This window comes from Akebia trifoliata, chromosome 4 (assembly GCF_017979445.1).
Source record: "Akebia trifoliata isolate Shusen 1 chromosome 4, ASM1797944v1, whole genome shotgun sequence".
NCBI lineage: Eukaryota > Viridiplantae > Streptophyta > Magnoliopsida > Ranunculales > Lardizabalaceae > Akebia > Akebia trifoliata.
The window spans coordinates 20,312,905-20,338,375 of record NC_141378.1 but is presented as its reverse complement, the minus strand read 5'-3'; the positions used below and the strand labels follow the sequence as shown (position 1 = coordinate 20,338,375).

General features: G+C 34.1%; 2 protein-coding genes across 2 annotated transcripts; both read right to left on the bottom strand.

Annotated features, from left to right (window-relative positions):
* Positions 1-333: 333 nt before the first annotated feature.
* On the bottom strand, positions 334-1,533 carry LOC147404394 (uncharacterized). The gene has a single exon (XM_086440327.1). The coding sequence runs from the start codon at positions 1,358-1,360 to the stop codon at positions 614-616; it is 747 nt and encodes a 248-aa protein (XP_086296453.1). The 5' UTR covers positions 1,361-1,533; the 3' UTR covers positions 334-613.
* A 20,854-nt stretch (positions 1,534-22,387) lies between these two features.
* LOC147404393 (protein CYSTEINE-RICH TRANSMEMBRANE MODULE 13-like) lies at positions 22,388-25,160 on the bottom strand. Its single transcript, XM_086440325.1, has 3 exons — positions 25,002-25,160; positions 24,663-24,849; positions 22,388-22,688 (listed from the first exon to the last, which is right to left on the bottom strand). Exons 1-3 carry the CDS (start codon positions 25,051-25,053, stop codon positions 22,643-22,645), a joined length of 285 nt encoding a protein of 94 aa, XP_086296451.1. The 5' UTR covers positions 25,054-25,160; the 3' UTR covers positions 22,388-22,642.
* Positions 25,161-25,471: the final 311 nt, after the last annotated feature.

Sequence of the window (25,471 nt, the reverse complement as noted above, 5' to 3'; positions counted from 1 at the left end):
GGGAACTTATTGAGAAGGGCATTAATTAGTTCTACTTGTGTCCCTGTATTTTGAGGAGCTTATTACCCTCTGTAACCCATATCAACGTTTGAGGGTGTGCACATCATCAAGATGATTGCATCCAATCATTTAAAGATAAGAGCTCAGTGACCGTCCACTTTCAAACACTTGATTAAGATAAAAAATGGTAATTTGATTTTTCAAATCTGATCTAAACCTTGAATCCAATAGGGCAGTGCTGTTATTTTTCTTCAATGTGGTGTTCTATGGACTGTAGAACAAGAGCCACAAAGAACCGTATTTTGTTGAAATAATGATTTCCATAGATGACCTTGAGTTGCTCCTTTTTTTCCATATGTGATTATTGTAATGACGTGTACATGTGGAACACAACCAGATTAAAAAAAACTCTTACATTATACACAAACTAAGTTGAGTTGATTTACAACCGAAGCATGATGACCATGTCAAGAGATTGAATTCCAATCTGATCTCAACATAAGGAAAAAAACCAAAAAAGAAGAAGTTACAGGTATGAACAATTGAACGAAAGTTCAATAACAAACGAACAAAAAAAAAAAAGAGATCAAAAAAACAAAATCATCTTCTTCAATCACCAACTCTTATTATGACCATGTTGTGTTGGTGGTGATCCATGCCTAATTATCTCACCTTTAGGAGAGGAGAATCCATCGATTTCCATATTTGTCCCACTCGATTTTCTAACATACTCTTTCTTCTTCATCGAACGCCTTGAATTTGAATCCCTAGCCTTCATCATAGGCACCAAGTACCACGCGATGGATGTGCAAAGTATCGCAAACGTTCGCCCGTACATCACCAAGCACAATAGAATCAAGACTATAAACATTGGTAAATAAAAACTAGGTCCCATCCTTCTAAAAAAATTAGATCTTGATATGAAGCTCTTCTTCTTGTTCATCCTTCCATCTGAACTTGATTTTGGTGCTTGTTCTATCTGATTCTTGTCCAAATCTTCTGAATTTTGTGTCACAGGCTTGTCTTTACCATCATCAAACTTGGTCTTATATTGTTTTTTATCTCTCAACTTAACAACAATTGGAACCCATCCATTAGAATTGGAGTAACCGAATCGAACCAACGATATATCTTGCGAGCCCATTTGTTCATATATCTTCTGTCTCCTCTCATCGAGATCGGCTAAAACCTTTTCGAACTTATCGAGACCACACGTCGAATACGGGTTCTTGTTCTTATTGCTTCTCCTACAGCTCATACTCTTTCTTGATGTCTTTGGTGATGAAGAAGGGACCCATTGATGATCATCTTCTTCTTCTTGATGAAAATTTCCACTACCACAAATAAAGGGCTTTAACATCTGGAGACTTAGTTGTTGAAAAAAAAAATTGGTTTGAGATGTTTGGATAACAGATAAGTATATATGAAGGGTTTTGTGTTTGGAAGACTAGATCCAAAGAGGGCTAGTTGAATAATTAATGGTTTGACGAAAATATAAAATTGTACGGAAGCTTCGATATGTATTATGAAATGTATTGCCGCGTTTGACTTGTTATAAATGAGAAAGATGATAATATAAGTGACGAAAGGTTGATATGTATATTTCTTGGTGTAGAGGGTTTGAATTGGTCCATGGATCCTAATCTATTAAATTAAGACTTTTCTTAGCTTCGGGAACAATATTTGAGACTCTCCATCAAATACATGAATGGCTGGGATTTCCTAGAGAGTACAACGATATTCGTATTTTCGACTGATAAGTTTTCTCGAGAATCCCTAAAAGCATTCTTCCATCTCAACGTATGATTTGATAAAAGTAACTCAAGTAAAAATGTGGAAATATTGAAAATTAGACGGTATTGTGAGTGATAAATGATAATAAATGAGGTAAAAGGTATCAAGAGATGGGATTCCATGATGATACCATGAAGACGGACCCACATGATGCAAAAGATGATTGAGACTTAGAAATTATACTACCGTACAAAGTAATGGAAGAATCGGGGTATGGTCAGCATAAACGGTTAATTCTAAGTCTTCGAAATCAAATTATCCTCTATGCATAATGGTTTGTTAAGATCATACCATCTATCCCTTGGAGATTGATAACACATTAACCCAACTACCATCTTGGGCATATTAGCCAAGATCACATGTGCCTAGCATTTGATGGTCCATTTGGTAATGAAACTTTCATATTGTTACATGTCAAAATCTTGCCAACGATACTGCCAAATTATTTTTTGATCTATGAGGGATTTACATACATAGTCTACAGTGATTTGGGTATAACTTTGTCATATGGACTTAGATTTCAACGATTTCAAAAGCATTGGAAAGAAGGCTTAGAGAGCTATGCAGCAGAATGCCCAAGCGCTCATTCCATATAGTAGAATGAGTGTAACTTACGGAAGCACTTCGGCATCATTTACCCTTCCGAAATTATAGTCAAAGTTGAGTTTTTTATTTATAGAATCTTTAAGACTTTTACTGCGAATAAATCTAGCCTGATCATGATTATAAAGTTGTGGCAAAAGAGAGTTTTAATCTACTTAGGATTCTTAATCTAATTAGGAAGTAATTAGGATTTTACTATTTTTAAGTTTACTATAAATAGTATTTGTTTTTTTTTTTACGAAAGTACGCCAATTAGAAAGGGATTTGGTTTCCATCTTCTTCTATAAATATGATTGTCAATAAGGAAAAAGTAATTCTTTCTCCATTAATTTATTTTGTTCTTCATTGTGGTGGGTTTGGATTATTTTTTGCCCGGTAGGCCCATTTTTAATGAGTTCAATAACTCAGTGTTGGAGAGATTTGAACCTATGTCTCTGGTATCTAGTATCATCACCTAAAATTTTTACTGACTAAGCTGGCACTTGCAACAATACAAACCAAACTTGCATGTGACGAATCTCATGGGTTTAAATAGAAAATGTGCGTGATATCACTTTTCTAAGTTAAATTCTTCTAAATTAGTTGATAACTTGATCATCAGAGCATTTTTCGTAAGAAGCACCACAGGACAAGGAACTCAAGTACTGTTTCTACCACACTCAAAGAAGGAAGGAGCAAATAAAGATTCCACAAACATTATTTTCTATAAAATTATAAGGGATATATTTATGAAAAAGTGATCAACTTTTGACGAATTTACGATTCTAATTCATTGTTCATTTTAATCACCAAAACGTGAATGATAACGAATTTGGAGGATTTTAAAGTGACAATTAGTCACTTTAAACCTGCGAAATTGTCACTTTAAAACTGTCAAATTCGTAATTGTTCTAAACTTTTTTTAAAACAAAAACTTGATCATTCACGTTGTGATAATGAAAATAAATACTTAGCCGGACTTGTAACAACTCATTTTCAGCTCACAAAATAGTAATTCACCTAAATTATAATGATTGAGATCCACAGGAACACATGGAAAATAACTCATAAAAACACGCAAAATGTGAAATTCATACATGGCATGCTTTTGAGACACATGATTTATTTTGATAGTTCGATTTCATACGGACGCATGGAAAATGATTCATAAAAACACGAAAACATGAAATTCATACATGGCATGCATTTGAGACACATGTTTTATTTTGATAGTTGGATTTCATATTAATGTATAATCAGAATTTTTTTATGAGTCATTTTCACGAGTCAATTGGTCCCGGTTCAATTATAAACAAACTTTAATAACCATCTAACTAGACCTTCTTGATATATTTCTTTATTATTTCTGTTGAGCCTTAATTTTTCCCAAAAGCAACACTATAAATCAATGTTTTAAGATCCAAACAAATGATTTGATCAAATTTGTTTTTTTTCAAATTGATCCAACCACAATTGGGTCCTGGTATACTTTTGTTGAAAAATCATATTTAATTAGACAATTTAAAAAGTGTCATTTTTTTTAATATTTAACTTACCATTTTATTTTAATAAGAGATATATGTATTGTTAAGATTTGATTATTAAATAATCTTTAATTTCTAGAAATTATGGCATTTTTGAAAAATATATTGAAATTTCTTTTTTCAAAGGTTAGAAATATTTTAATCTGGTGCACAAAACCGATTTGTAACTTGATTGGACGTTCCTTTTTGTTTTTTGTTTGATGAAGTCTGAACTCTGAACCAGATTCGTTTCAAAATTGGCACTCGTTTGGTTTGAAAAACACTACAATAAATGTTAGAAATATTAGCTTCCAAATCGTGTTTCACACGTGTACTTAATCTACCGTCAAGGTCAACTTCAATGCCGATTTGGTTCGAATAGGAAATTATAGAGCAATGAAAATGTGACTGGGTCATAGCCTTTCTATTAAGAGTTGAGTCAACACAATGACTTCCAATGTAACTCGTTGGGGTTAATATAATATATAATTTAAGACAAAAGTACTCATAATATGATGTGGTTTTGGCGCACCCCCTTCACGTGTTTGCTCATAGCACAACAAACATTTGACATATAGCGCAAATGACATTAGCAATAGAGAAAGTTTTTCTCTTGCCCGCCACCTACATATTTATTATTTTATATTTCAAATCTTAAAAAGAATCATTAGGCTCACATTGATTATCACATTTACAATCCAACAACACAATCTCTAAGATTTAAAATCTTAAAAAAGGTTGTTGGGCTCATGTTGGTTATTACATTTATTATCCAACAACATAGTCTTTTAGATTTCATGAAAATATTCATATTAAAAAAACGTTATTTTTCAAATTTGATCCAAGGTGGTAAAAGTGGATGGCCAATGAGCACTCAAATTAAAAAAAAAATTCAACAGTGAAAACTGACTATTTTTTAAAAAAATTTCTTAAAGTTCATATAATTTTGTCCTCTACAACTCCATTGCATTGAATCTTGTTTTTGAATGTCACAAGGTGATCAGATTAAAATTTTTTTTTTTTTTTTTTTTTTCACTATGGACAAAAAGACGTCAGGGACATTAGCCAAAAACTACTTCATATTATCAAAATTCGAAAGAAAAAAGATGTCTTAATATTTGATACTTACTATTGACGCCCCAATTTTTTTACTTATGACACCCTAATTAAAAGTGAAGAAAATAAGTAAAATGGTTGAGAATAATTAAGAGTTGGGGTATCAGACTAATTGAAGCTCTTACATTTTTATTTTTTTTATTTTTGCTAGATTTCTATTTTCTGGATTTAAGATTTTATATGAGCGTAATCACAATTGTCAACAACTAAAAAAGATTTTAAATTAAATTTTTTTTTTTATAATTATATTCTATTGTTAGATTATAATATGAGCAAAATCTGTGTGAGTGTATTTTAACTTTTAGGTGAGACTAATCCCACGGTCACAGGCATTATTCCCTCGAAAAATCCTACATGCAATTGGTTAAGTTGTGGGGTTTCAAGCACTTGACTTACTTTTTCTGAGGAGCTTATCTTGCCATTAGGCCAAGCACTTGGGGTTGTGATAAATCAAATTTGATAATAGTTGGAATGGTCGAATTGGATCAAATACAATTCAATTTGATATATAAAATATATAATATAATTCATATTATTAATTTCAAACATTTTATCTCAAACTGTTCTGATAAAACTATCGAATCGAATTTTTATTAGAATCCAAATCCTTGATTGAGATCCAAAGATTTAGATTGGATCCTCTGATGTTCCTTAAACACTCTAATACAACCACTTGATTTAGGCCTTGCTTTCTATCTTCATCAAGCCCATATGACAAAATTGTCAAATCAAATGGAATACGTATGTTTAGTGTGGTTCACATCAAAATTAGTGGGACTAAGAAATATGCCACGTGGCAATAAGAATGTCCAATAATCAAGTAGAGGAAAATGCACTCATAGTTGATCATATAATGCCATTTAATGAGATCATAGATATCAAAGAAGAGAGTTGATTTTTGAATTCAACCAACTTGACAGGAGACTCAAAATTCAATGATTCTGTCCCTCGGGATACATAATCGAACTGTCATTTGCAGTTGTGTATCCCGAAGTTCCATTGTATATCCCTAATAAGAGAATCTACGGTTGTGAGTAGTTTTTAATCTAACTTGTCAGGTTGAGTTGAAAAATCATTAGTCATGAAAGAAAGAATATTAGGGAGTGAGGGTGGACCCACAGTACCGATGGCAGTGTTTCTACTTTGTACAACAAGTGACCTTCTAGAACGCAGTCGTTTAGAAGACGGATGGATCCGTAGTCGTCGGGTGGGGTCACAACTCACAAGGCAGATGCCGTTAATTTTACGGCAATTAATGTTTCAGAAGGAGACAAAGAATACCACCATAATTGTCTGTTTGACCTAAAAACTCGGTTGAATTGACGTGAAGAGAGAGAATTTCGACGTGACTCATTTTATACAAAAATGAAATGGAGTGATTAAACTCAGCTCAATCATTTGCAATCAGTTCCATACATATATACATATACGGTCCCGTTCGGCACCCAACACTTGTGCCAACAATTTACCTAATATGTTTTGTCTTACATGAGTTAGAAGTTTTAGAATGAACTGATTTTTGATGAGGATGATCTCCCGATCTCTCATCATACAAGATCATCCTCACCAAAAATCAATCAATTTCAAAATTTTTAATCCCATCACAAATGATTTATAAAAAATTGTAAACACGGGGTTATAAGTTTTATAATGAATTGATTTTTGATGAGGATGATCTCCTCATTATAGAGATCATCATCACCAAAAATCAACCCATTGCAAAACTTATAACCCATGTAGGAAAAAACATGTTAGGCAAATTGTTGGGTGCTGAACATTTCCCATATATATATATAGGGTCCCTATCCGTGGCCAACAGTTTGGCAAACACTTTTTCAAAACATGGGTTAGAGGTCTTGGAATGGGCTGATTTTTGGTGAGGATGATCTCTACGGTGAGGAGATCATCCTCACCAAAAATCAGCTCATTCCAAAACTTCTAGCCCCCATTTTACAAGTTGAAAAATCGTGAACCGTCCATATTTTGTAAACCATTTTTGATGAGGTTAGAAGTTTTGGAATGGGCTGATTTTTGGTGATGATGATCTCCTCACCGTAGAGATCATCCTCACCAAAAATCAACCCATTCCAAGACCTCTAACCCATGTTTTGAAAAATGTGTTTGCCAAAATGTTTGCCAAACTGTTGGCCATTGAACACTACTCATATATATATATATATATATATATAGGGGGTGTTCAATGGCCAATTTTTTGGCAAAACATTTTTCAGAACATGAGTTAAAGGTCTTGGAATGGGTTGATTTTTGGTGAGGATGATCTCTACGATGAGGAAATAATCCTCACCAAAAATCAGTTCATTCCAAAACTTCTAACCCCATCAAAAACAGTTTACAAAAAATGGACGGTCCACGATTTTTCAGCTTGTAAACATGGGTTAGAAGTTTTGGAATGGGCTGATTTTTGGTGAGGATGATATACTCACCGTAGAGATCATCCTCACCAAAAATCAGCCCATTTCAAAACCTCTAACCTATGTTTTGAAAAAAGTTTTGCCAAAAAGTTTGCTAAAAGTTTGCCCTTGAACGCTACCCATATATATATATATGGGGTAGTGTTCAATGGCCAACAGTTTGGCAAACATTTTGGCAAACACATTTTTCAAAACATAGGTTAGAGGTTTTGAAATGGGCTGATTTTTGGTGAGGATGATCTCTACGGTGAGGAGATCATCATCACCAAAAATCAGCCCATTCCAAAACTTCTAACCTCATCAAAAATGGTTTACAAAAAATGGACGGTTCACGATTTTTCAACTTGTAAACTGGGGCTAGAAGTTTTGGAATGAGCTGATTTTTGGTGAGGATGATCTCCTCACCGTAGAGATCATCCTCACCAAAAATCAGCCCATTCCAAGACCTCTAACCCATGTTTTGAAAAAGTGTTTGCCAAACTGTTGGCCATTGAACGGGACCCATATATATATATATATATATAGAACAGCGTTATTACGACCCCTATTACGACTCATATTGTGACACACCATTTTGTCTTATATGGGCAAAAATGTTTGGAATGGGCTGATTTTTTGTGAGGATGATCTCTCTGATGAGAGGATCATCATGGCAAAAAATCATCCAATTCCAAAACTTCTAACCAAATCAAAATTGATTTACAAAAATTGGACGGTCTATAATTTTTCAACAAAAATTGGACGGTCTAGAAGTTTCATAATGAGCTGATTTTTGGCAAGGATGATCTCCTCACCATAAAGATCATCCTCACAAAAAAATCAGCCCATTCTAAACATTTTTGCCCATATAAGACAAAATGGTGTGTCGCAATATGAGTCGTAATAGGGGTCATAAGAAACTGACCCATATATATATATATATGGAGAATGCTAAAGTTAAAGATTTCATGGGAGTGTTAGTATTGTTTAATAAATTCACTTTTTAATAATATTTTTCGTATTTTATCTTTTAGTGAAAAAAACAACGTTATGTTAATATTTTACACAATAAATATTTTTTTACATAATAAATGTTAAGAGTACTTTAGACTTCTTATTTAAATATTTTTTTTTCTAGTAAATAATTTGGTAATTAATGTCAATAGAACATAAAAGATTAATGTAATCTTATCTTTTTTACTAAAAGATAAAATGAGGAGTCAATTTTTGGTCTGAAGCTATTCTTACTGCATGCTATTTGATTAACAGAATGCACTCTCGTGTATTGAATGGAAAATAACCATTTTCTGTTTTACTTCCGGATTCTATTATATTCCATCTTGTTCCTCGTGTGTTTGGCTGTGTTGCAGTGTTATTGAAAAGTGGATTATTGGATAATGCTAATGTTCCCATGAGTTTTTGAACATTAGCATTACCTTATAATAAGATCTCATGGGGTCATTAGTATTGTCCAACACTTTTTTTTTTCAATTATACCTCTCATTATTTTATTTTTAGTGAAAAAGACAAAGGTATACTAGTCTTTTACACAATAAGTATATTTATTATGTTGGCATTGATTGCCAAAATATTTACTACAACAAAAAAATTTAATTCAAAATACTTAAATGTTTATAGCATTTATTATGTAAACAAGTATTTATTGTGTAAAAGACTAACATAACCTTATCTTTTTCATTAACAGACAAAACGATGAAGGGTATTATTAGAAAAAAAAAGGGTTGGATAATGCTAAGGTCCCCATGAAGTATTGGACATTAGCATTTCCCATATATATATATTTCTCATATATATATATATATATACTATGAACCCACTTTTAGTAGACTCAACTCAATGGGCATCTGAGTGAAGTCTATTTGAGAATGAGTTTAGATTATAACTCAAACTATTTGAGTTTTAAGTCTTTAATATTGAGGTTTTAATGTAATGACTGCTTTCTTATTTGCAAATAACATTTTATTTCCACAACCTCTTGGGATTGGCTCAATGGCAATTTCAGGTCGATAAGCGGTTAATGCATGTAGGTCATGAGTTCCCATACCCAGTATGAGCATTAATTCTCTTGGAGCCACCCCACGAGGTCACACCCTCACTTACTTGGTATGCGTGATATGCATGCATTGCATGTGTCCCGATAAACCCATATACGACCCGATCTGTTGTCTACAGGGATATTTGTTTATTAAAAAAAAACATTTTATTTTCAATTGTCCACAAAAATGACACATAGAACGTTTGGATTGAGCCTAATCGTATTCTGATTGTAATCGTGTCGAACCATCTAACTCATTTATTAAATGGATCGTGTTCAGGTAATGAACATCAACCCATTTTACTCATTTAATTATCATGGCATTTCACATATCAGGTTGACCCCTGCATAATCCAACCCATATATAACCCATTTAATGGTTGTACATTTTTTTGATTGCGGAACTTGATCCAAATCCATCATAATCAAGTTACCTTGTGTAAATTCCTTTTAATCAATTTAATCTAATATTCAATCCATTATTCAACCTATAACCCCTGGAACGAAATCCTAGATTTTTCTACTCAAAATTCCATTCTTTTTAACTTCTCCAATAAGCTTATCTTTCCTTGATGGTTGAATGTTAAATAGATAGTATCTTAAGATTAAAGATGAGTAGTTTTGAAGTTTTAAAATCAAGCACCGAAGATGATTGGTTTTGAGGAAAAAAAAAAATAGGTTTTTGGCTTCATCATAACAACTTGGCTAAAAAACTCACCGATGTGTCATGCGCAAAGAACCGTGGACTCTTATGCTCGGGATGCACAACTAAAAATGACAGGTCAGTTAAGTCGATTGTGTATCCCAAAGGACAAAATCTACGATTCTTTGTCCATGCTACGTGGTGAGTTTTTAAGTCACCCTATCAAGTTGAGTTAAAAAATCAGCACTTTTTTATAAAATGAATTCAAATTTACCTTTTTAACCTTCAAAAGTTGTTAAAAATAAAAAATAAAAAAAAAATAAAAAAACCGAACCGTTTTTAAGTCTATCCAAACAAATTCTTAACAGTGAAAATTTTCATTTTCTCAAAAATTTTCCTTCAAAAAATTAAGTTACTAATTTAAATTAAATTAAAAAAAGAATTCACAGTCAAATCATCAACAAAAGTAATGTTGGCTTCTGGTCAAGGGAGTAAATCTAATCTTTCGTTTTGCAAGGTGATCACAAATTTTTTAGGGGTTACTAAATTATATGTTTGAAAAATACAAGGTGTATCTCAAATAGTTATTGGAGGAGCATCATAGAAATTGAGGGAAGGGCAGTAGAAATATTTAATAGTGAGAGATAAAAAAATAATTTTATTTGTTTTCAATAATTTTACTTGGGCATTACGTTTATCGTCTATTCTTAATTTTCTTCTAGAAGATTCACATGGGTAAACTATATAAATAAGGATGTCTTGGTCAATTTCTTGGAAAGAAAACAAAATCACTAGTCAATTGTTTATTTTAATTTAATTTTCTTTTCTCGACCAAGAAATTGGTGAAGAGAATATTAAATGCATAAAAAAAACTGGGATAATGAAAAATGGTATCATGTCAAACTCACAACCAATATATTTTAGAGAGATTTATTCGGCAGACTATCTATTTCAATTTTATTATAAAAACTCTCTTAATTTATCAAGTTTTTTAATTGAACAAACCTTGCTTTATGTATCAAGTTAGCATGACTAACTTAGTAAGATTTCAAATCTTACTAAGGATCGTTGGCCATACATGAATCATCAAATCGGCAATCCAACACCACAGTCTTCTAGATTTCATGAAAAGATTCAAATTCAAAAGAACAAAATAAAAAAAATAAAAATCTTTTTTGGCCTTGATCGAAATTGTTGAAAAATGATTACTATCGAACTTCCAAATTTAAAACTAAAATTCAACAGTGAAAATTAATTTTTGTTTTTTTATTTTTTTTTCGTTAAGAGTTCTTAGAATTTTGCTCTTTATAATCCTCTGACATCAGTTCATGTTTTTGGATACTACAAATTGATGTAATTAGAATCCACTCCAAGGTGTGTTATGTAACAAATTAACCCCATCAATTTGAATTTTATGACGTGGATCACTCGTACTAGTTTTGTTGAGTAACAAACTTAATAAAGTGAGGTTTGGTGAGTAACAAACATGATAAAGTACGGTTCCCTTGGGGTTGTACTTCGAGGAAGTTTTTGTAATCAGTTGTGATAATCTGAATACCCCACATGGCACACTTAATTAGGGTTGTCAACGGATAGCTGTCCGATCGGATAGTACTATATCCGAATTCGAATCCGAAAATAAATGATACTATCCGAATTCGAATTCGAATCCGATCGGATATCCCTAACAAACATTCGAATTCGAATCCGAAAAATATATCGGATATCCGATTCGATAAAAATCCTACAAATACCATCATCCTCACTGTCAGAGTTCACACAGTCGAACTCGAAATGACGAAACCCACATATTTTTTCGAAAAATCACTTCGTCCGGTTCGAATCGGAGAGAAAGAGAGAGAGAATATTACCTGCATGCTCGCCGGACGGAGAAGACTTGTCGGAGTTCGCATAGTTGAAACGACGAAACCCACAGATTTTTTCGAAAAATCACTTCGACTGGTTCAGATCTGATCGGAGAGAGAGAGAGTACGTACCTGATGCTCGCCGGCAGGAGAAGATACTGGTTACGAAGTTCGATCGAAACCCACCGTTACGTCGTCCGGTTGTTTACGGCTTTAGCCATTAAGGTGGAGGTGGGTTAGACTCTTAGAGAAGATGAAGTTTAAAAAATAAGATTTCGTTGTATGAAACGAATACATAACACATATATATACATATATAAAAGTTTCGTTGTAAAACATAAATACATGATATATATATATATATATATATATATATATATATATATATATATATATATATATATATATTGTTATCGGAGCGGATATTATCGAATCGGATATCGCAATATCCGAATTCGTATCCGAAACTCATTCGGATGTTAAAATGACATCCGAATCCGATATCCGATATCCAAAATTTTCGGATAATATCCGATTTTTTGAATTCGAATTCGAATTCGGATTTCGGCTATCCATTGACACCCCTACACTTAATTGACTCTTCCTGACGTTACAAGTTCGATAATCGTAGATTTGTATGCCTCAAGATACACAATTTGATTGGGATACATATTTTTATGGGGAAGTATAGTTTTGAATCCCGAGGTCTTCAAATCTACAATTCTTGAACTTGCCAGGTCAAGAGAGTTGACTGAGTGTGCCACGTGGAGTAGTAAGATTATCTGGATTCTTTTGTAATAAAAGTACAAGAGTTAGGTGTGCCCGGTAAATCTCTCTATAATATTTTATAATTTAGTGATAAAAGTAAAAGATTTGACTACATCGACGCGTTCACATTAAGCTGACTTCCATCAAACGCGCCAAGCTTCGATTTTTTTAATGGAGTCAAGTCAATTCGATGACATTTGAGGAGGCGACTTGGATATGTCAACAAACATATATAAAATGTTAGTTAACATTTTAAAATTTAAAAAAAAAAAAAAAAAAAAATTTAAAGTATAAAATATTCTAGGGAGAAAATTTCTTCAACATCTTCAGAGCTGAGATGAATGATGAAAGATACGAGGTTCATTTGATCTTCTTCTCATATCACCTTTGGAAAATATAATTTCAAGTTGTTTGTGCTTGGCTCAAATTTCGGATAGCTTGACTTGGATGATTCGGGTTGAGATTTTTAAATAGTGTTACATTTTGATCATCTTTAGCGTTTGTATATTATACTGGAGTCACCACTTAATTTTACGGTTTAAAAATCAAGTTTGACTTTGGATTACGAATTAAGTTTAGGATTGGCGGACCATGAGTTTTGATAGATGTTATGCATTAGCGCTTCGTAGCTAAAAAGTTGATATGTACTATGATCTATTAAACCAATTTTCAGTGTAATCCAGTTGATTTAATTTATACCAATTAACAAGTCTAAGTGATTACGATTGTAAGAAAATAGGACCAATATATTTGGATCTTCTATGACGGAAATTGGACAATTCTGTGGATTGTTGATGTTATTTTAACATATTTTTCTATGTGAAATTGACTCGAAATCAGGCAATTACAGGGTCTAACCTTGTGATTAAGGACCTTGAAATCCTATTATATTATGATCCAGTATATGTTCTTGAATAAGACTGAAAATGCTTGCGTAGTTTATGATTCATTTTGTCCATCATCGTTGTAATAGAAGTAGTGTAGGGACATTTAGATTTGCAACTTAGGCGAGGTAGCCCGATCTCAACCTGGGCTCCACCTGATTGATGGGCAAGCCTGGGCTGAGTTATGTAAAACATGAGTTAGCCTGAGTTAGAATTGTAAGGGAATTGGATACATTCTATTATGTCAATGTATCTCATCACAGAAGGCAAGTTGCCATTGAAAATAAAATATTTTACAATTTCTATTAAGATATTTTAGATTAGGAATTATAGATGACTAGTATCTCTATAATAGATTACTTTTTATATCTTGATTGATGAAATCTCTATAAATACCCTAGTAAGATTCATGTAATGATTATCTAAGAATTCTTAATAAAATTATTTTCTTCATGGTATTAGAACTTAAGCTTTACTAAGAGTTTGGATTTGGTGTAACGTTCTTCGACGCCATCGTTGATCCTTAATCTTCTTTTTTTATCTTTCACTAGTACTACTACTTCACTCTCTTTCAATAAAAATCCTACATTTCTCCATGCTTCTCAAAACCTCTTTAATCCAAAAACTCATGTCTCATGATCTTTTGTTTTACTAACCGAGTGTCTGGGCAGCTTGTGCGCACTACGGCTAATCTCGGGGAGGACTACCACAGCAACCCACCCACCATGGTCCCCCAGTTAAATCATGAGAAAATCCCAAGAGGGGAATTGAACCCGTGACGTGCGCCTAACCCACACTTCACGTGCTCGCCCTTACCACTTAGGCAAACCATGGGTGGGTTGTCTCATGATCTTAAATATCATTTTATTTAAAATCTCTTCAATGAGACTTTCCCTTATTTATGCCACGAAATCCTAATTTGTATGCTTCTGGTAGAGATCATGACGAGTCTGATCTAGTCAATCATTGGTTTCGATAGATTCAAAATGAGCGAGATGCGGCAGCGATAGACTTTACAGACAGGCAATGACCACCATCAAGTTTGATTGGTTATTTGCGACAATCATTATCAATCTTTCCTGAGATCAAGAGCAATTATTCAATTAAATCAATTACATACTCTTTTTTCAAAGGACTATGCAATTGCGGGAAGGTGTAAGATAATATGATGCATTAGATAAATTGTATTATTGTCAATGTATCTCACCACAAAATAAGGTTGGGGTTGAAAATAAAATATTTAATAATATCTATTAATATATTGTAGATTAGGAATTATAGATGGTAGTTTTTTTGGGGGAAAAAAAGAGAGTTTTAGCTGAGAAATAAAATCAAGGGTTGCCTAATAAATAGTAGTTTTTTTTTCCAATAAATTGATATAGAGGTTGAACACCAATGCACCATTGGGAAGAATACCAAGAGTTATTTTTCTAAAAAACATTGTTGAAGAGATTGAAAATGAGGGTATTAAATTTAAATTTTTGAAAATGCAAGGGTATCTAAAATATTGGTGATTAGCATCTCTATAATAGGTTACTTTCAATATCTTAGTTGATGAAATCTCTATAAATACCATATTAAGATTCATGTAGTGCTCATTTGAGAATTCCTAATAAAATCATTTTCTTCAAGAATAACTCAACCTGACCTTATTAATTTGGATTGAGCTTGGGTTGAGGGTTCGAGCAACCCAACTCAACCCGAAGCCGATACTATATAATAATAAATTATATATTTTTAAAATACCTTTTGATTATTTCCTGTTTAAGATATAAATTTTTATTTATATTAGTTGTATTTTTGTTTTTATGGGTAAGCCGAACTTGAACAGTCTATGCCCATTTCTGGTTTAAGATGCAAACTTTCTTTGCTAATCAAAATAAAATTAGGTTTGTTCAATGAGTCCAACGGCAACCCACTCAAAATTACCTAACTGGAGCTACCCTGAGCTCAACCCAATCTTAGTAGCTCAAGCTTGGGTTGAGCCTAGGTTAGTAAACTCAAGTTCAATGCTCGGGTTGAGGGCTCTACCACTTGAGTTCAGCTTGGGTCTATCGTCCAACCAGCCCAAGTTGCAACCTAGGGGCATTACTGGGTCAAAAATTGATTCTTTGCTCAGGATCAATAATAATTTTAGGTCTATAGGTCCCAAGAAGTATTTTTCTTGGTTATGGATTCATTAACAAGCATACCCAAACATACACAATTTCGATATGTTTGAATGAGAAATGTTAAAATATGTAATTGAATCAAAGCAAATCTTTCCACTAAGAGAGTCTAGATTTTGTGGAATGGATACATCATTAAGTCCTCAATTTCAATCATTTTCATTTACCACAACTAAAAACGATGTAAGAAAAGTGTTTAATGGAGGAAAATAAGAATTAATTAATTGATTTAAAATTATTATAGACCAAATATGCTTAACTTTATTATTGGCCAAATCTGCTTAACTTTTGATTTATGGGAATCTAATCAAGAATTATGCTATATATATTGTAAAAGAAGAATCTAGTGATGCTTTGATAGACTCTACCCTACTGATCCGAAGTTGCTCCCTCGTCCCTCTTGTTAGCATCGATGTAGTACCTGCCAAGAATTTTCCAATGCTCAAGTTAAAGTTACAGAAGAATAACAATAAGAACTCTCTCTCTTTTTAATTGGCCAAAAGATCCCCTAGCCTCCATTCATTCCTCAATTTATAAATCCTTTCCTTGAATCAGGGTTTCCCCTTTCATCAAGATGTGATCACGGAAAATCCTCTCATTACAATGATCCTAAACGGAATTGGGATCTCTCAGATTGAGTCCATAATTCCTGGGAGATCTCCTCCAAGATCTCTGGACTTGATATGCGTAAATCAGGATTACGTAAGTACTCAGACCAAGCCTGCCTTGCCAAGTAGGCCAAGACTCCACTAATGCTACCCTACCCTACCCTACCAGCTAGGTTAGATGCATCTATCTTGGTCTGTCCTACTACTGGGTATGATTGAAAATATTGGCTTACACACAGTACCACCTAACCGGCTTGGGCTCGTGTACAGTTAGGATATTGCGTCATTATTATCCTCTACAATTACCCTCCTCTTGAGGAGACGCGAAGTCTCACTATCTTTTAGAGACACGTATCTCTCTTCTGGTTGGCTTACAAGATTTTTTATTATTACCTCTGCCATGAACATATCAACACATTAAATGTGAAGACGTTCAAATCTTTTTAGACAATTGAGACAAATTGTCTCTCATCTGTAGCTGTCCATATGCCCCCACTAACATTTCCACTAACCCCAACAGCTGCTACAGTTAGACTTGAAGGGGCTATCCTCCTTAGATGTATGTCCTCCTTCTTGCCCTTCTATAGATAAGGGATTTTCACCAATTTTCTTTCTATTGTGTTCTTGTCTATGTAACTTCACCTCTTTGTGCTTTCGAAGTTTTTCAGTCTTCTAACCATTTTTACTTGTCTCAAACTGAGGTAATTTTCTCTCTTCTTATATTTTAATCCTTTGTAATTTCTAGTTTCTCAATGGCTATCAACATTGCACAACTTTGTAGGAAATTTTTTATTTCCACCTTTATGTCTGTCAGGATTTGCCAAAACCCTAACAACCCTGACGAATGCTTTCAGGGGGAAATCTTGGTCTACGTCGACCAAATCAAGGTTGGCTTGAGTTTCCCTATCTCTCCTTTCACCAATAAGGTGTTGAGCAAAATAAACCGAGCCTTAGGCCAAATGTCAAACAACTTTTATCATCTGGTGGAAAAGGTGAAGGAAATGGGGATATCCCCCAATGTCTTCCTCTCTAAATACAATCTGAAGGCCATCCCCAGCCATCTTGGGTAGTATTCGCAATCTTCCAAAAGTGTAGCTATCGCTTTGGTATCATCTCTTCCCAATGTTGACAAAAGGTGGTACAAAGACCCCTACTTGTCTCTGGAAACTAGGAATTCGGCCATGGTGTCTCTCAAGAAGGTTAGAATCCCTGATTCTAGGCAACGGACCTACCAAATCTATTCCTCACTGTGCGAAAGACCATGGGCTGACTAGGGAGTTGAGTTGAATGGTTGGTTAATGGATGATCCTTACGTGCTTTTAGCAATTGTCACAGTATTTGACATACAGTGCAGCAACCTTCTGCAAATATGACCCTTGGGAGAGTATTTTATGTGCCAACGATCTTGCACCGAAGTGATTACTACAGTCTCCTTCATAGATCTCACTTAGCACCTCCTCTACTTCTTCTGACGTTAGGTAGCGTAGGAGTGGCCCACCTATAGATTTCTTGTATAACTGCCTATCCAGGATAGTATACCTCTCCTCTCTGGCCTTCACGTGTTTTGTTTTTTTAGGATCATCAGACAATTGCCTTGATTGAAGGAAGACAACAATTAGATCCAACCACCTTTCATCCCTTACTACAACCACCACATTTACTAGTTCAGGTTCATTGATCGCTAGCCTTTCTTGGTAACTGAGTGGGAGTTTTCTCTTGTCTCACCCTGCCAACATTGAGGTTTATGAAGGCTAGCGCATCTGCATGTCTATTATCTATTCTGGGTATGTGTTCTACTCTTACTTCCCTTGCTTGGAGTATGGTAGACCTAATCTTCTCTAGGTAGAGCTGCATCTTGGGATCTCGTTCCTTAAACGTCTCATTGACATAGGTGACCACTAGTTGGGAGTCATTGTAGACTGTAGCTTCTCTAATTCCCAACCATATCAGAGTGTTGAGGTTGAAGAACATTGCTTCATACTCTACTTCGTTATTTGACGATGAACCTTACCCTTATGGGTTTGAAGATCTATTCACATAGACCTTCCACCGTGGTTGGTTGCTTGTCTCTTGCCCATCTTCAGTATTCTCCAAATCTTCTATTAATAGGTTTGCCCTTTCTTCTACCAAGAAATCAACTAAGAAATCCGCAACTGCCTGCCCTTTCAACAAGACCCTTAGGTTTGTATTCAAGTCCAAACTTTGCTAGCTGCAAAACCCACTTTGCTATTCTGCTTGACCCTTCTGTCTTCCCCAAGACTGATTTCAAGGGATACTCTATGATTACCTGGACCTATATGCTTGAAAATAGGGCCTTAGTCGTAGAGTTGTGTAAACTAGTTAGTCCCATCTTTTCAATCTTTAAGTATTGAGTCTTTGTGACTGTGAATGTTTTGCTCAGGAAATAAATGGATAGCTCTGTTGTTGTCCCTATTCTGACTAGGACCGAGTTAAGCGCGCACTCAGAAATTGTCAAATAGAACCCAAGTTCCTCCCCAACCTTCGATTTGGAGAGCATGGGTGGTTGGCCTAAGTAATTCTTTAGTTTAGCAAAGGCACATTCGCATTCCTCTGTCTATTCAAACCTCGTGTTCTTCTACAGCAATTGGTATAGAAGTTTGCACTTGTCAGAAGACTTAGATATGAACCTATTAAGAGCATTTACCCTTCCAGCTAACTTCCAAACCTGCTTCTGTGTTCTCGGTAAGGGCATCTCAAGCAGTGCTCTGATCTGGTCTGGGTTAGCCTACATCCCTCTCTTTGTGACAAAGTACCCTAGGAACTTTCTTGAAATCAACGCAAAAGTGAACTTTTTCGGATTGAGCTTCATCCCAACCTCCATACAAGTGAGCAAACTTTTTCCAACTTTACAACATGATCTTCCCTCTTCTTGCTCTTTACTAGTAAGCCATCGATGTTGACATCTGTAGTCTTACCTAGTAGACCTCTATAATCTTATCTAACATTGTCAAATATATTTAATGTTTTAATCTGTTATTTTTATAATAGACCTTCATCCCTATACTGATAAAAAGATACTAGATATTAGTTGTCCTACATTTACAACAGAAGAAAGTTGTCATTATGGACAATATGTCAAGGAATCCAAGCAGTCAATACAAGGATCAATTGAAAACGATAATAATGATCAATTTAAAATGTGATGACATTATTAATATTATTTAAACTATTTTTTTGTATCGTAATATATCTAATTACTCAATTTTAATTTTCAGTTATATATTGCCAAAGGCATTTTATTTTATAAATTCCATTGACACTATGGAGATATGGTCTGATTAGAGTATCCAATTATCCAAATGCACACCAACAAGACGATGGTGACAATTGTGGGATTTTTCCTGCTTAGATATGCAAAATGTTTGAGCGAGGACGATACAATTGATGTCACATTTAAAAAAGAACATGTAAAGGCAATGTGCTATAAGATAGCTCTTTCCTTAATCACAGGACAAACCTCAAAAGTTGAAATTTGAGAAATTATTTTTTTATAGAAATATTGATAATGTAAATTTTTGTATTATACGATGTATGTTAACATTGTTAATGTAATGTAAATTTTCGTGTTAAAAAAATATAACATTATTTTTTCAAAGACGCAAGATACTTAAAGGGATTCTACATAAGTAGTTCTTTATAAGTAGCCCTATTATGACAATGACTTAAACAACAACTACATTGTATTGGACGACATGACGTAGCTTGAGATTCATTCCTTTTTTTCTTAGGTCTTATAGCTGGTCGTCGCACAATAGGTGGTAGTACCTTGACTTCAAGTAGTGTCAACTTATGATTTACAGGTTTGTCATGATTGAGAATTGGATGAAGAGTTTTCAAATATGTCATGAAAATAGTTGGTTTGAACTAATTGCCCTTACAATATTCCGATGTGGATCGACCAAGGGTGTTAATCACAATGCAAGTATGCACACATGAGATACCTGTCAATTGTCATTATTTGCATGTAGATGTTTTTCATCAACCTTCACACAACGAACAATGTCATCTCTCACTTCAACATCGTCTCCATTAACAAAAAGAACATCAAGCCCTTGGGATTTCTAAATTGATGGAATCAATAAAATTTTCCATTGGGCGAACATTTCTCTATGTTCATATATCTTAACCATTAACTTTGCTTGGATGACATCTATCAAATGAATAATTGAAAATTCTAATTCGGGTAAAATCTATGCATTAAAACTTTTGGTTATGATAGACGTTAAATGATTATAACGGCCACCTTCGAAGAAAATATTACACCAATGTTCAAGCTCACTACTCAATATCCACTTGTATGCTTCATGAGAAACGTCTTTCACCATGTCGAGATTATCCATGTAAGTATTCATATCCAATGCATAAGCAAGTGACCATACATATTTTGCAATTTCTGTCTTTACAGATGCCAACATTGACCCGCTAAAATAATCTGTTAAATTATGTTCTAGATATCGCACATGATAACTATGATATGCATTTGGGAGCACGTTTGCAATTGTATTATTTAAACCCTTATCACGGTCTGAAATAATAGTCAATCTCCGCAACTCGAACTCTACGGATTCCAATTGCATAAGAAACCCATTTAATTGTCATCGTTCTCACTACCCAAAATAGTATAAGCAACCAGAAATAAATGATTGCCGTCATCAATACCTATAGCAACTAGTAAACATCACTTGGTCTTAGAGATTAAAATAAGTTACATTCAAGAAGAGGAGTGACTGACAATAGTTATCAAAACCAACCCTACTAGCATTAAATGATATAAAACATCGAAGAAATTGACGTCCAGACCTAGTTTCATATATTACAGTGTTTTTGAGATTTGTCTCTTGTACCTTTTCACAATAACAAGATAAAAAGTTATATGCCTCATTGTAATTTTCATGCAATTTATTCATTTCAATCTCTTTTGTTCTATAACATTTGATGTATTGGGGACGGACCTCACAATCTATCATTAGTTCTTGAGTATGTCACATGCTCTATATTATAGACTATTTTTTAATTTGTTTATGACTAACTTTAAGACTAATTTCTTGATTGCTTAAGGGTGACCACTCTTGGAAATAATTCCACATGTATGTCGATTTGTAATTGTCTTTATTGTGAATTTTAGATTAAATTACCATTGGGTTCATAATATTATTTAATATGAACACAACATTGTAACTGATCTTTGTTCAATTCTACAATTTTGGTCCCAATATAATTTTTTCTTCAAAATGACAAATAAAATGAAATGTATGAATCATAAACCATTTATAAACCATCTATTTACACAGATTTTGGCCTAGATCTATTATATTCACAGAAAAAAAGTATATATATATCAAAAAAAAAAAAGTGTTAAAAACTCTCCTCGTGTGTTGATTTTATCTTAAGAGAAGATTGGGAAGAACTTGAGGGAATAAGAATAAAATAGAATAAAAATCGATCTATTAGAGGGATGTCTAAGCTTCATATCATCAAGAACCAATGAAAGGGCAATTCTGACATTTCACGTGTCAAAAACGATGAAAATAGTCTTCACACAGACCATTTAGAAAGAAAAAGTTAGTCTTAGGGACAATTTAGAACAAGTCCCTCCACGAAGGTACTTTTAAGTAATTTTCCCATACTTATTTGTCTTGGTGCGCCAAGAAGCAACCCCACAATTGCTTAATGAGGCCGAAAATTGATCCAGTGTTATTGGTATCCCTTGTCATAAACCACCAAAATTACATCTTAGTGCGTAAGTGCATTACACTAAGACCATAAATATGGTATTTCAAAGATGAACACAACGTACGAAGCTGGGTATCATTATGTCCGTGACATAATAAGGTGGCACAATGGGGATTTGATCACATAAACAAGAGAGATTTTTACCACGCCTATTGGTTTTGGGCCACACTGTACATCCTTAGAAAAAACCAACCCACCAGTTTGAATGGTAAAACATTAAAAAGTAATAATGAGGACGACCCCCCACCATTCCACTCCATTTCCAACAAAACAAAACAAAGCATTTAATGAGATTCCATAGTTACAGCTGCACTACCATATGTTCATATCACAATTTAAGTTTAAGAAGAGAGAAAAAGCAGATACCCACATTACAAAACACAACACAAAAAACACAATAGGTAAAGAGTTTTAACTGTTTTCCTCTCTGATTCAATCACTAGCAGACTCTTATTCTCTGTGTCATTTACTTAGAAGCACGCGTCCAGAAGGCAGCAACAGCAAAGAGCGGCCAAACTGCACAAAATTATACACTATTTGTAGTTTACACACACAAAAAAAAACAATGGTCCAAGACCATATTACTTCCATAATGCTTCCTAAACCGTACAAGACACAGAGACAATTCGTTTGTGGATGGATTTGAAATGATGCAACTTGTTCTTTCTTTCTGGTTAAGAGGTCTGGTAGAAGAATCAAAATCATCCTAGATGGTGAGTTGATTCATTCGAGTCATCTTGTTTCCAGATTAATCAATCTGATTAAATTGTTTCAAAAATTATTTCTTAATATAACGATATTTCAATAAGGGAGATTCTTTACCTCATTTGGCATTCTCCACGGTTTCAAATTTTCAAAAAGACTGTCCTATTACGAAGAGAATAATGATGAATGCACGCGGTTGGGTACACTGCTGACGTGGCAAGGGCACAGAACCATAGATCTTTTTCATTGAGATACACAGCGAGACTCAAAACTCACCAATGTGGCATGGGTAAAGAATGGTAGATTCTGTCCCTCAGGATACATAACCAACCTGACCGACCTGCCATCTGCTCTTCAGTTGTGTATCCCATGGGTACAGTTGTGTAACCCTTGCGAAAGAACTACAGTTCTTTGCACATGACACGTCAGTGAGTTTTTGAGTCCGGCTGTCAGGCTCAGTTCAGAAATCATTAGTCTTACAAAATACCTATCAACAAGTACACCATAATAATGCCTTCCCAAATCCAAAGTTGTGGAGAATGCTTATATCCCATGTGACCTTAGACATTAGATTACTAAAATGAACATAAAAAATCTCTAAAAAATTAATTATTTTACATAAAAAAGACCAAGGAGATATTTTCAAAATATTCAATGAGTCATCTCTAATCCCGAATAACAGTATCAACGGGTACCCGATTGGTCAATAAGAATTGGGTCTCCTTTGGCTGGTGGTAAATTTATAATATTATAATAAAATTAGTAGTCAAAGTAAATGCTAAGACAGAGATGTCTTAAAAGTAAATATAATTGAAGTAAAATTAAAATATAAAGAAAATGTGAAGTCTTTAATTTTTTTCCTTTTCTCTACATGTATTCCCATTCATTTGGCATATTTTTATACAATTTCAACAGCAAATAAATGGTTCATACTATAATTTTCTATGATTTTATTTTCAAAATTTGATTTGCTTGAAGAATTTATTTTTGATCTTAACTTTCAATTGAGGAATTACAAGACAAATTGTTACATTTATAAATAATTGTCTATTTTATTGGATATTCATATTTTCTTTCTCATTCCCGGAAAAAAAAAAAAAAAACACAATCCAATGGATATCTGGATATGTATCGGGTCGATTCTGGATCCAAGGATCTCATACCCAGAACCAAGATTTTATTTAGGGACCGGTTCTGGGTGTATGTAGAACCAACCCATTAACACCCCTAATATCAAATGAATCAATAAGATTGGACAATTCACATTGACTATCTCAAAATATGGACCGAGTCATCTCCAATCTCAGATGAGTCAATGTGATCGATTAATTAAGTCAACTGTAGCAATTCAAGAGCAAACTAAGATTAATTTCAATCCAATTAGGAAAAAGTGGGATAATTATAGAGGTAAGTTCATGAAACCCTCTCATTAAAGAAAATGAAAATAAAAAACACTTCTTTAATTTAGCAATTCAAGAACAGTGAAGGAAAAAAAAATTAACACCAATTATAATTTATACAAAGTTTTGGAAAACTGTAAGGGCATTTTGGGAAATTTAGCGAAGGAAAGAAGATTTAAGAGCTTGTTTTGACTTTAATTCATCTTTAAAAATACGCACAAGCGCACGTTAGATCCAGCCCACTCAGGTAAGCCGGGAGGACTTGTCTGCAATCCGGATGAACGGTCCAGATCGACTAGATCTGAATCGATTTCCAGATCTAGATGAGAGAGAGAGAGAGAGAGAGAGAGAGAGAGAGAGAGAGAGAGAGAGAGAGAGAGGTTACCATCCTTCCAATAAACCAGTGCTCTGACTTTGCTTCTGTGGCTGCTGAGCGTATTGAGGAGGATAGCCTTGTGGGGGGTAACCTTGTTGAGGATAACCTTGTTGAGGATAGCCTTGTGGAGGATAACCTTGTGGAGGGTATCCTTGTGGAGGGTAAGCGTCTTTAGAGTAGCCTTCAGGAGGATAACCTAATCAATCAAACCAAACACAAGTAAAGAAACAAACATTAGAATTAGAAACCCTAATAACAAAATCAAACCTTTCATCAATTGAACCCAAAACCCTAAAAAAAATTACAAATAAAATTAGGGAAAAAATAAAACCCTAGATTTGGTGGTACCTTGAGGAGGAGGAACACCAACAGGGGGCTGTGACTGGTTGTAGTAACTCATCTTTCTTCAGTTGAAAGAGAATAAATTTTGGGGGAGAGAGAGAGAGGCTTTACTTTTTAAAGAGAAATAAAAGAGAGAGATTCCGTGTCCAAAACGTGTAGGAGAACCACAAATCGAGGCGTCGTAGTGGAAAAATACCGCTTTAGATGCGATGCTATTCCTAGAGATATTCATACGCATCTCTAGGAAAGTTTTGTTCCCCCCACTTTATTTATTGGTAGGAGGACAAAAAATGGTAACACGTAAGTCATGCGGTGTCATGTAGTTATCACTTAGGAAAATTATTTAAAGGACCCTCACGGAGGGGTCTCTTTCTAAATGATCCTTAAGTTTTGCACGCTAGCTTGAATGGACATTTGACAAATTTTTTATTTCTTAATGGTCCTTCGTACTGTCGAACTCAACACTTTTTTATTTA